At 33.0% G+C, this 13,860-nt stretch overlaps 1 protein-coding gene across 4 annotated transcripts in view; it reads right to left on the bottom strand.

Annotated features, from left to right (window-relative positions):
* The window catches only part of LOC118185112 (uncharacterized), a 254,232-nt gene that overhangs the window by 24,774 nt on the left and 215,598 nt on the right, over positions 1 to 13,860 (bottom strand). For all 4 annotated transcript variants that reach the window (XM_085809298.1, XM_085809300.1, XM_085809301.1 and 1 more), the window contains one exon: positions 4,482 to 4,623. In XM_085809298.1, coding sequence (XP_085665424.1) covers positions 4,482 to 4,623 — 142 coding nt within the window. The remainder of the gene's footprint in view (positions 1 to 4,481; positions 4,624 to 13,860) is intronic.

The raw sequence follows: 13,860 nt of genomic DNA, 5'->3' as shown, positions 1-13,860 counted from the left end.
GGTTGATTTTAATTATTGGCACAAAAATTAGCAAGGTGCTGTGCTAAATAACTGGTTAGTTAGAATGCTTAAAACAGGAACATTAAAGCTGAGATAAAAAGGTCAAATGGTAAATGGTTACAAGATCAAAACATCAAAACATAAATCCAAATGAAATATGGTTAAAAGATTAAACCAAAAAAGTAAAACATAATATTCACGTAAAATATAAATTCGAATTTACACTTAAAACATGACTCAGTAGTTAAGATCAGGTGTAATTAAAGAATGATTTGACAGAAGCATAATTTATCAAAGCAGATGATAAAGACATTCCCCATAAAAATGTATACAAATTATCATTATAAACGTTACAATGTTGTGGATAAAATATTAAATGTGCCAGATATCAAAGGACATTCTAATAAAACATGCCTGATAGTGAAATCAATATTAAAGTTGCTCCAGATGGGCGTATTTTCTCCAAATGATGAATACCGAAGAGTAATTATTAAATGGCCATTCTGCAAGAAAGTTAGTAAAATTTCTTCTTTCTAGTTCCTTTTTGGCTTCTCTTTCCTATTTTTGGTTTTAAAATCTCTGTCATTTTATTGAATTTCTTTTTAATTGACTCTTCAACTGTTTGTGCAAGTGAACACAATGCTTAAGAAGAGTTTGACGATTTTGCAGAAGCAAGTACAATCTAATTTCATTTAATAATGACATATTCAGGGATTCCAAAGCAAATGCTGACACCTTGTACTTCACAAGCTTTGAGCAAGACTTAATACACCAATAATAACTGGGTTCCTGAATTAAAATTTTTAAGAACCTTTAGTACTCAAAATGAAATGAAGTTGATTTCCTATACATAAAAAAGGTGTGGAGAATACCAGCTGTTTCAGCTGTGAAAATGTAATAAATTTCCATTAATCAGTAACTTTTAATACTGCAATTACAAATAAAGATTATGCCAACATGATCACCACAGTTTGATCCATTACTGTTAGACATAACAAGCAATATAACCCATTTCTAGTCTCTTCATAAACTTAATTTATCAATAATTATTTAGAATACAGGAAGCTTCATAGCAACATGCCACTCAAGAATGCAAAATAAAACTTAACAAAAAAAAAAAAAAATTACATCATTGACAATGATGCCTTTATGATAGTTCAACATCCATCATGCAAGATCTGCTCTGGGGATGTTCTGAAAAGCCCTGAATATACTTGCAAGGTTTGATGACAGTCGAATTCAGCAATAAAGAAGATCATGCAGATCTATAAATTGGGCCACACTCTAATTTAGAACAAATCAGAGCAGAATATATATGAAGCAAAGAATAGTGATCTTCTCAATTGTTTGAAAGAAATATTAAGGTATTTATTGCCTTGAGACATTTCTTCCTTAAGAACAAAACAGGCAAGATGAAAGTGTGTTTATTATAAAACATCACAGCATGACATTTCATGCCCAATTTTGTTGGAATAATTCAGCATTTGAACTCGCTAAGGATTTAGATATAATCTCCCTTTTAAGCAAAAATGGATGCAAATAGCCTTCCAGTTGGAGAACTTAAAAAAACAGTTCATATTGAACTATTTCATGATGCTACATAACGCAAGCTGTAATTATTTTTATAGATCTCCTCAACTTCCCCTTCATACTTATAGTATATAGATCAGTAATGTATAAAATCTAAGAAATTATACAGTTTAATACAGATAATATGGAATCAGGAAATTATACTTGAAGAATGGAAATTGTGTACACATGAATATGAGGTATACTTGAATATTCTAGTTATAGAGGAATCAGCCTGCTTTGTGTAAGTTATAAAATATTCTCAAGTATTTTATTCAATACTCTCTGTACGTATGGAAAGAACAACTGGAGACTATCAAAGCAGCTTTAGAAAGGGAAGATCTACCATACTGCAAATATTCAATATTCGACAGGTTATGGAGAAGGCAAAAGAATTTGGAATTGATCCCATTACTGATCCCATTACTGAAATCAGTAATGATCATCCCCCATTACTGATTTCAAAACTCCCTATGATAGTGTTAATAGAACAGCTCTCACTGCAGCCTTAAGGGAGTTTAAAATACCCAAAAAATTATTACAGCTAATCACGCTGACACTAGATTATAATAAAAATCATAGTAAAAACTCAGAATGAATTATCAAAGCCAAATGATATTAAAAATGGCATTAAACAGGGTGATGCATTGGCATGCCTCTTTAATCCAGCATTAGAAAAAGTAATAAGAGATTCAAACATCAGGGTATTAGAGGAAACATCTTTAATGAACTGGTACAGTTACTGGATTTTGCTGATGACACTGACATTATTGCTAGAACACCAGCAGCATTAAAATGGGCTTATACAACTCTACAGAAGGAAGCTCTCAGGATGAGCCTGAGAATTAATGAATATAAAACAAAATATACGCGGTGTACTAAAACAGACTTCAAGGACACTCAGAAAGTGGAAAATATAAATTTGAAACTGTTGACAGCTTCACATATTTAGGCTCTGAAATTAACAAAAGGAACAATATTACTACAGAAGTACAAAATAGAATCACTGCAGCCAATAGATGCTTCAATGGAATATGAAAATATCATTCTTCTCTAGAAAGTCAAACTAAATAGGGGCTGACCGTTTTCACCAGAATTTTAGGCAGAAAACTAGTGGGTGCTATACTTCAAGGGAGGTCCTTTTCCAGTATCCTCATAGGCTCTGGTTTCATCATGGAATTTACTACTGGACTAGCAATAGATCTACATCATACTCGTATATTATGGAAAAGTCTCCTTCCAAACATTGTTAATAAGAGTGAGAAGGGAAACAAAGACATACAGGTTAGAAATTTATCACTGTGTAGCTGACATGATTTTTACAAGGAGTACTTATATCATTAGAAGTTTAAAATACACTTTATTTCAAACTTTATGCTTTAAATGTCATTTGGCAGTGCTGAAAGAGTGAGATTTTTTCACAGTGCAGTTTATTTTGAAAGAAATTTGTGAAAGTAAATGGCGGTTTCAGAAGCAGCCTGAACAAATACAGAAAGATAATTTAGATAGAATCAGAAGCTTCCAATGCATATTATTTTGCCATCTTTCTTCAAAATAGAAATGGAATAATTCTGATATATCCTAGAAGATTTGAAAACTTTCTTCCAAACTCATTTACTCGATGTTGAGGTTAACTGATAGCACATGTCATATGCATGATGCCCTCTGACATATGCAATACACTCTTTCTGTCCCCACTTCAGCTCATTTAAAAGAGGCCCCATAACTTATATGACATTGTTGGAAGATAAACTTTCTTTTAAGATTTTTCTGAAATCTTGATTTCTATCAGTATATTGGTCAGATCGAGCATTCTGTGCATGACTTCAGCATAATACTTTGATCTCTGCGTCATCAGTTCTCCCATTAGTCTTCATCTCAGTATACACGCATATTTCCTGTCTGAATTATGTTCACATTAATAATTCAGACATTACAACAGGTCATGAGAAGATAGCTCTGATGTGGGAGATAAGTGAATTCATACTATGCAAAATTATATTTTACACAAGTGTAATTAATGCTGCATATAGAGCAGAAACAGCAGTTTTTAATGAATGTGATTAATATTTTACTTTCGGCAATACACAGTATAACACTTGAGATCCGGAATCACTTAGGCAATTCTGGAGCTTAGAAATCCCTTAGTTTTAGATCACCAGTTTAAATCTAGTAAAATGGCATGTAGACATTGTAACATCAGAGCTTCACCTACTGTTTAGGTCAAACTCGAAAATGCTAATCCCTCATAACCAATCAAGTGTTGAAAATGTGATCCTGGCCAACATTAATTAATGTATTGTCACTGGCCACACAGTGACTTCTTAGGTAACAGCTGTTAGAAATAAACATGGAGAAATCTGGGTCAAGATAAAACTCGCATTCATGGCACGCCTGCTTTCTTTTGTTTACAATATTAAGCCTTCCAAGAAAAAGCTCAGGGGCTTATTTTTTATATTATTTTATTTACTTATTTATCTATTTTTTGGTGGTCTCGATAAAGAACATCTAGACTTCGGACTCTGCAATGTATTAGGTATTCCATTCTTAGGGAAGTGTACTACAGAATACAATATAAAGAAACATTTAAAATGGTGCTTTACCAGAATTATCATACTTTGAAAGCAAAAGCAAAGTACAGTTATATTGAAGTTAAAACTGTTACAAAAAAGGTGTCCAAATTATTTTTGTGATAGATTTTTCTCAGCACACAAAGTGTGCATTATAATTATAATTACAAAGCCATCTTCAAAAACAGGAAATTAATATAATTATATTTATAATACAGAATAGTTCATTTTGATAATACAAAAATTAATTATTTTTCTGAAATTTTAAACGAAATGGCATTTATATCATTCTGGATAGCCTTTTCAGATTATAATTACAGAATAAATTTTGTTTAAAAGTACCTTCAATAAGAATACAAATTTTAAAGGTAGCTGACACAATCTCATCTCTTTCTGAGACAGAATTGCCATAGAAAATAGTTTGTCCATAAGGTATCTTTTCAAAACTTCCATCATCTTTCTGCCTGGCTCTTTTTGTGAAGTCCTACACACACACACACACAAAAAAAAAAGGTTATATTTAGAATACAAGCTACATTAAATAAGCATCATTTTAAAGTTACCTTCTATTTAATGACCATTTAACAGCCTTATACATATTAAAAGAAATCATAAATTTGATATTTACACATGCTTCATCGCAACATAGATATCTAAACTTTAGATTATAAAAACTGCTTATCTAAAAACCTTTCAACATCGAGGATTTAAAGTACTGAGGGCAATTCAGATACTTAATGAGAAAATAAAAAGAAAACTCCATTTTCGAAAAATAAAATTACCTAGTTTTAAAACTTTTCATGCTTTATGTTACATTTACAAATGAAACATACTATAATTGCCCCTCTTGAAATATGAAAAACCAAGAGTTTCCAAGAGGTTTTTCATGCTGTGCAGTAGCAAGATTTCAAAATTCAAATTGATTTAAATTTGTTTTAAAATATAATTCATTATTCTACTACTTGTAATAAACTTCCAATAAATTACATATTCTAAACTTTGTCCTTTGGCTAATTTCCTTTTATTACACTTTCCTTTTTTTATTTATTTCCTTTTATTACTTACTGACAAAATCCCAATCAGGGAAGGAAAGCTTTTGTTTCTCATAGTACTTTTAAAAACGATGGAAATAAAATTAATGATTAATGTACGTACTATTGTGTGGATGAACTCAGTAATATATTATATACTGATGTAAAATTAAATTAAATACCAATATTAACTTATAATATATATAATAACAATATAACTCCCGCTTTCTTAGCATGCCTTTGTGCAGTGGTGAATTAAATTAAATACCAATATTAACTTATAAGGTATTTATCTTGCCTTCTTAGCATGCCTTCGTGGTGTAGTGGTCAGCATGCTCGATGTGTATTTGAGAGGACCGTGGTTTGAATCCCGGCAAGGGTATTGCTCATTTTTATCTCTCTTGCATTGAAATAACCTAATGTCTTTGTAGTGGCGCCTGACCTAAAAAAGGTGGTGAATTATGATTCTCCACCACCAGGATTAGGTAATTGGGTTCCCTAATATTCAGTCACCCTTTAAGAAGGGGAGAAGGTAAGGCATTTCTCCCGCCTTATTAGCATGCCTTCATGGTGTAGTGGTCAGCAAGCTCGAAGCGTATTCGAGAAGTCCGTGGTTTGAGTCCCAGTGAGGGCCTTGCTCATTTTTCATCTCTTTTGCTTCGAAATAACCTAATGTCTCTACAAACTGATTAAATATTGCTTAAATCTTTATAAAAAGTTCAATTAATATCCACAGTGCATTAAAATAGTTCAGATCAAAAGAAGTTTAATATAAAAAATTATGTTGAAAACATGTATGTGGTGGGGAGACGAAATTTGCACAATTTAATTTCATTTATTGTCGTGAAACAGCTTCCTTAGCAAAAGGTAAAAATTTTAAAATGTCAGATTCAATGATCTACTAGGAGATCAGAAGATGTGATGCAAAATCAGAAGAGTTAGCAGCTGTAACAGGCCCATTTTTTATCAGGTTTCTGAATTGGATAATTAACCTGTTAACCAAAATATAAAATCTTGTGAAACTCCAACCAACCTCAAGTAATAAAAGAAAATTTGTTTTTAATTTATTGATTTTTTTAGTTCCACGAAAAAAAAAAAAAACCTTATGATATTTAATACATAAATCAAGTATTTTCAATGTTCAAAGAATTAATTTGCAATATGATAGTTCTTGAAGCAATGTGGCATACTTTTAAAGCTCTTGAAGCAATGTGGCATACTTTTAAAGCTCTTGAAGCAATGTGGCATACTTTTAAGTAACTTTAGCCATATTTTGAAGAGAATAACAATTACTGAAATCACTAATATGTAAAATACTGAAATGCAGAGTAAAATGAAGCCAAATTGTGCAAATTCGATTCATAATGTTTAAGTGCACAAGCGCGTGCATCAACTGATTGTTTGCAAATAGTGCTCAAGTGCCAGATTGCAAACACGATTGTACATGATTTGTTAACAATATGCCACGTAACCATGCTAGGATTTAACCTTTTAACTGTCATGCCCGAAATAATCTCGGGCACAGCACTGGTATTCCAAAATGTCACGCCCGAGTATTTCTCGGGCTAATTTTTTTTTTTTTTTTTAGTGCATCGTATTGTTATACCCGAATATATATCATGAGAAGTATATTTCAGCTTCAGTTCAACAGATGGCAGCATTTTACTGAAGGTTTCAAAGGATAGAGATTAAAGTTCAAAGTGCATGGCATTTTATTGGTTTTTTTGACTGCGAGGAAAACATTTCATTTTTGAAATAAAAAAAAAAAAAAAATCGACAATTTATGCACCCAAATCATCAAAATAACTTCACAGTTAAAAGGTTAATATATGAGAACTACATTAAGCTTAATGTGTTCAACATAACACGGTTGATTTCAGTGATGAAGAATGTCGTTATTAGCATTTTGGTAATATTCCAGGCATGACAAAAAATGTCCTCATTTGCATTCATCATACCCAATTAACACATTAAAAACTATCAGCATTTTCTTAGGAGTTTTTGATTAGATTATTATATTACAGTAAAGCACACTACCACTATTTCCTAACAAGATGTTTGTCTTCATAGAGGACTTTCTGAAGAAAAACCGAATCATACATACACTGCATATAGGCCAGTTGCTTGCAGACAACCTATTCAACCACAAGGAAATAGAACCAGCTAGAACAAAACATTTCCTCTTTGCGAAATCAAAGAAAGAATTCTGTTTCCAAACTGAATTTTCAACATTTGCTGTTCATAGTTACATGTAAATAGAATACTTGTTATTTACTAATAAATATATATGCTTATGCTCCAAAAGCTCAGAGAAAATCCTTAATCCCTTAACAAAAGGAGCAAATGCGAATGTACCATTGGGGCCAATTATTTTTCTTTTTTTTTGCGAGCGTCCCTCCAGGGTTGGAAGGTTTTTTGCTACTAAGCCTAAATCCATGAAATTGCAGAAAGATGAAGACATTCCTTTATAATGCTCTGTAGAGAATTAATGCAGTACAAGTTTTAGCAAACTACAGTTTCATCAAATTATCAGCTACTCAATGCATTTATATTAAAGTTTAAAATATTCAATCTTTTCCCCAAACAGCCTACAGAGTTTACATGAATGTTTTCCCTCCTAAAATGTGATTCTTTAAGTCCTCAAATATAATTCAACACCTGTAGATACATTTTCCCTGCATATGAAGTTCTTGCTTAGTTTTGCCACCTAAAAAGTCTTAATTCCATAATATCTAGAGTAAGCTATTTTTATGAAATTTTACTGTTAGCAAAATTTTACTTAAGTTCTAAAAAGTTTAAAATTCATGGTACAAAAGTGTTTATTTCTTCAAAGATGAAAAACCTTTAAAATTTCGTGTATGAATGATATTTTCCATCTGACTATAAAACTATTAATATAGACTTAGAAGTAACAGTATCTGTGAAGTTGAACCTCTACCTGATTATTATCTTTATTTTGATGTAATTTAGTAAATCGCGATTGGCAACAGTTGAGTTTTTACATCTACGTTTTCGAGTTTGTTCTATTGTTTACTTTCGTTTTAAGTAATGAGAATAATGACTTTTTGAGATGTTTTTCATGAGTATTTAAAAACTGATGAGTAATATTTTATGCCATTTATGTTCTGAGTATTGCTTTGAGGTGTCAAAGCTAAAACTAATACTTAATTAGACTTGTAAATAGAATTGTAATATTAAACTGTTTGTGTTGTGACGAGATGTCTTTCATTGGATAATTGATTGTATACTCATTTTCCATCATAATTCTTCTGATATCGAAGGTAAAACGGGATATCTGGCATCCAAGAGACAGGACTACGGCTGCATTTTTAAGAGTGAGTGAAAAAATATTTTATATTTTCTTTTATTCTTTGCGCATTATGGATATTGTTTTGAAAGATAGAAAGCAACTTAGAAGGTTGTTTACTCGAGCATGTAATACTTTTGATGAGGAAGAAATCAAATTAAATCATGCTGATAAAATTAATAAATTAAAGCTAATTGAAGAGAAAGCTTTATTAATGATAGCATGTGAAGAGAAATATAAACATTTGTTGTATTCTGAAAATACTTCCGATACCGAAATAGAGAAAGCGGTAGATGAGTCAGAAATGTATATTGATCGATAGAGATCTTTAAAGCAGAAGCTAGAAACACTAGTGAATGAACAATTATCTTCTAAAAATGAAAATTTGAACATTGTTTCGCAGCCGAACACTTTATTACGTTACCCAAAAATAAAATTACCTACTTTTGATGGTAGTGTAAGAAATTGGCTATACTTTTGGGGTCAGTTTCAAAAAATTGATGAGGACATTAATATCAATTTTCACGATAAATTTTCGTATTTATCTCAAGCAATGGAAAAAGGCAGTCCTGCTGAAGAATTAATTAAGAGCTATCCCCCAGGGGGTAATAGTTATGAAAAAGCTTTAAAACAGCTGAAAATGCGTTTCGGCAGAGAGGAACTATTGATTCAGGTATATATGTCAGAGACTTATTAGTATTAGTTCTTGAAAAACAGAACACTTCTAAAAATTCATTAAGAAAATTGTTCGATCAACTAGAGAGTAAACTGCGATCACTTGAATTATTAGGTGTTACTAGGGAAAAATATGCTGCAATACTTTTTCCACTAGTTGAATCATCATTACCCGAAGAAACTCTTGTTGCTTGGCAGCGCTATAGATCTGCTCATCGTAGAATTCGAGAAGTGAATTTAGATGATTCAGACGAAAGTAAAACTATAATTGAGAGAAGTGATTTAGAATGCATTTTAGAATTTTTACAAGCTGAAGTCGAAGCTGAAGAACGCATTTTTTTAGCCTCTCAAAGTTTCAACACATCGAAACCAAAAGCAGAAGTAAAACATAATCTTTCATATGAGAAAAAGGTAATAGAGAACAAATGTAAGATTAGAAAGTTTTCAAATATACCTAGTGCAACAGACCTTCTAACTTCATCTCAAGTATCAAAACAGTGCATATTCTGTTCTAATTCACATTTTTCTGGAGACTGTCTAAAAGTAAAAAAAATACCTTTAAGGCAGAGGGAGTCACTGGTTCAACAATCTCACAAGTGTTTTTTATGTTAGAAATCTGGACATTCAGTCAAGGATTGTAACTTGAAAGCTGGTTGCTTGTGTTGTGGTAAAAAACACCATATTTTTCTGTGTAGAAAGATGCACCAAATAACTATGTCAAAAAACGAAGAATCACCTGAAGTTGAAAAGAAAACTGAGATTAGTGCTGAAGTGGATCAAGCTCTTTCAAATTTATCTTCTACTCTGGACGTAATGCTTCAAACATTCAAAGTTATAATTAGAAGTAATGGGAAAAAACGCATCGCAAGAGCTATTATTGATACTGCTTCACAGCGATCATATTTATTAAGAAGTACAGCTAAAGAAATGAACTATGAACCTCAGAGTTGTGAATATTTACAACACTCTTTATTTGAAGGGAAGGACTCAGGGATATGCAAGCATGATGTATACACTTTATATTTATCGAGTGTGCATGGGAATTATAATTGCAACTTTCAAGTTCTTAGTCAACAAATTATTTGTAAGTCAGTGCCACCTACTGTCAACAAGCTTTGTCTGAAAGAGTTAGCAGCCTGTAATATAAATATTGTGGATGATTGTCAAAATCCTATTGAGATTCTTATTGGGGCTGATGTAGCTGGAAAACTCATGACAGGTGATCGTCGTGAGTTGCCTTGTGGTCTCGTAGCTATTGAGACCAAATTTGGATGGTCAGTTATGGGACGAATGCCGAATACTTCGAAAAGTGAGTTTTCATCATCGTTCTTAGTTACATCCTTGTTATCTACTGTGGAGACCATAACAGATCTATGGACTTTGGACACACTTGGGATCACTGACCCATCAGTCAAGAAAAACCAGACTGAACTACAAGAAGCTGTTCGGTTACATTTTCTAAATACAGTTTGTATAGTCGATGATCGTTTCAAGGTTAATTTGCCCTGGTTGGAATATCATCCACCACTAACAGACTATTTTGACTTAGCCGAGAGAAGACTGAACAAAACTGTTAAAACGTCTTAAAATCGAGTCCAATTATGAAGCTTATGGAGATGTTTTCAAGGAATGGCTAGAAGAGGAAGTAATTGAAGAGGCTGATAAAAATTATCAAGGGCAAGTTCTTTACCTTCCTCATCGAGAAGTTATCAGAAAGAATAGCACTACAAAACTTCGACCGGTATTTGATGCTTCGGCCAAAGTAAAAGGATTTCCTAGTCTTAATGACTGCTTAGAAAAAGGCCCAAATCTAATAGAACAGCTTCCGAGTATTTTAACATGCTTTCAAAAAGAAAAGATTGGTGTTATTGCTGATATACGAAGAGCCTTTCTTCAAATAAGTGTTTCACCTACTGATAGAGACTTTTTGCTGTTCTTATGGCTTGATAGTGATGCTCAACTGAAAGTGTACAGGCACTGCCGTGTAGTTTTTGGTGTAGCAAGTAGCCCTTTTCTTCTAAACTCTACAATTCAGCTTCACCTACAAACTGTTTTCGAGAAAATAGAAACCGGTGAATCCTTATATACGAAAGGTGTCATTCAAAAACTTATGCATAGTTTTTATGTTGAAAATTGTGTCAGTTGTGTTAAAAATGAAGAAGAACTCAATCATTTTATTAGTGTATCAACTGAGGTAATGGTTGAGAGAAAATTTGAGCTTAGAGGGTGGGAGTTCAATGATATTAATGCTGAAAGTTATTACTTCAAGAAACTTGGAAGCAGAAGATAGATAACACGGGATGAAGAAGTTGATACCTGTACGAGAACTACATTTTTAAAATGGTTGAAAGATATTGACTATCTGGAAAAGATCCATTTTCCAAGATATTTTGGTTCAAGGAGTACGAGTGAAAATACTTCAGTACATATTTTCTGTGATGCCAGTAAGCATGCTTATGCCGTGGCTGCTTTCATTCGTATAAAAACTTTTGATTCTACTAAAGTACAACTGATACAAGCCAGGAGTAGAGTTACACCAACTGGAAAAGAAGAAACTACTATCGCGAGATTGGAATTACTTGCAGCTACTATAGCATCTCGCCTTTCGTCCTCAGTTTTGCCTGAGATACAAAGTGAAGAAGTTTACTTCTGGACTGATTCTTCTACTGTTTTAGCATGGATAACGAGAGAAGAAGCCTGGAGTGTATTTGTCCACAATAGGGTGAAGGAAATAAGAAGACTAACAAATAAAGATTCTTGGAGACATATTCCTGGTTGTATGAATCAAGCTGATCTTCCGAGTAGACGTTGCTCAGCTATCTCCTTATTGAAATCTCAGTGGTGGTTAGATCCAAGTTGGCTTTACTTGCCTGAAGAAGACTAGCCTAAAGGTGACTTAAATTTAGATGAGACTGAGATTGTTAGAGAAAAGAAAAAGAGCATAGTTTCTTCTGTAACTAAATGTTTAGTTTCTGCATGCTTGGTTACCAAGAGAGACTGGTATTACAGATATTTTTCCCAAAAGGATAGTTAATCTAATTGCCTGGATCCTAAGATTCAATTCCAATTGTCGAACTGAAAAAACAGTGAGAAAGCATGGAAACCTTGATTCTGATGAAATTTTTGAGGCTGAGAAGTTATTGATCAAAATGGTTCAAGAAGATTGTTTTGTGAATGAAAAGGATGAGAAATTAAGAACTTTAGGAGTATTCAAGGATCAAAGTGGAATCCTCAGACTAAAAACTAAACTTACCCTTCGTGAGGATACAGAAGACTTTAAAACACCAGCTATTCTTCCATCCAATCATGAGGTTGTCAAGAGACTAGTGCGATACTATCATGAGAAAAATGCATATGCTGGTACTCAAATTTTAATAAATATTCTACGAGAGAGATTTTGGATTCTGAATGCTCGTAAAACTGCGAGATCTATCATCAATCAATGCACCGTGTGTAGAAGATTTTCTGCAAAGAACCTAGAAACTTGTAATGGGGCTCCTCCAGAAGATAGATTACGAGAAGCAGCTGTATTTGAAATCTGTGGAGTTGATCTTGCGGGACCAGTAATCCAGAAAGGCAACAAGAAATCTTGGATTTGTTTATTCACCTGCGCCATTTATAGGGCAGTCCATTTAGGGTTGGTTGAATCGATGTCTACTGAGAGTTTTCTACTAGCTCTTAGAAGATTTATAGCTCGTAGAGGACGGAGCAGAATCATATACTGTGACAACGGAACCAATTTTGTTGGTGCTTCAAATGTACTTCAAGACTTAAACTGGAAGCAAATCACTGAAGACACATCTATACCACCAATTCAGCGGAAGTTCAACCCACCAACTGCCTCCTGGTGTGGAGACTGGTGGGAGAGATTGATAGGAATTCTTAAGAAATTGCTGAGACGAGTATTAGGAAGAGCTTCGCTAACTTCTGAAGAAATGAACACGACTCTCTGTGACTGTGAAGCAGTAATTAATTCCCGTCCATTGACATATGTAACTGAAAGTGATGCTACTTTAATGCCTTTAAGTCCATCTCTATTTCTGCAAGATAATCAAATAAGTGGTGTTTCAGATCTTGATGACATTGGGCATAAAAGTCTTAAAAAGCGAGTCAAATATAGAGAAAACTTGCAAAAGGATTTGAGAAACAGGTTTAGGTCTGAATATTTAGGAGCACTTATTCAAAAAGCAGGAAACAAAAAATCTGTGAAAGTGAATATTGGTGATATTGTATTGATAGGAAGTGATAACACCAAGCGAATCAATTGGCCATTAGGTAAAATAATTCAGATTCTTCCAGGAAAAGATGGAATTACAAGACTTGTCAAGCTTAAAACAGCTAATGGACACTTGCTAAGACCAATTCAAAGATTGTATCCACTTGAAGTTTCCAACGATGATCCCATTATTGAGAAATTTTCAACCGCGAAGGTGAGAGGTGAAACCTGTGCCAATTCTTCCTTTGATAACGTGTGTGGACTTGAACCTCAGATTCAAAAGACTAGAGCAGGTCGTACAATCAAAGTACCTAAGAGACTGGACTTGTGAACTACTTATAATTTTCTTTTTGTAACTTATAAACTATTCACAATTTTCTTTTGTAAGTTAAAATTTTGAGGTAAAAATATTAACTTAGGTGGGAGGATGTGAAGTTGAACCTCTACCTGATTATTTATTATCTTTATTTTGATGTAATTTAGTAAATCGCG

This window comes from Stegodyphus dumicola, chromosome X2, assembly GCF_044657685.1.
Source record: "Stegodyphus dumicola isolate Sdum_Otavi_A_Nest chromosome X2, ASM4465768v1".
NCBI classification, from domain to species: Eukaryota; Metazoa; Arthropoda; class Arachnida; order Araneae; family Eresidae; genus Stegodyphus; species Stegodyphus dumicola.
This window is presented reverse-complemented; position numbering and strand designations above follow the sequence as displayed.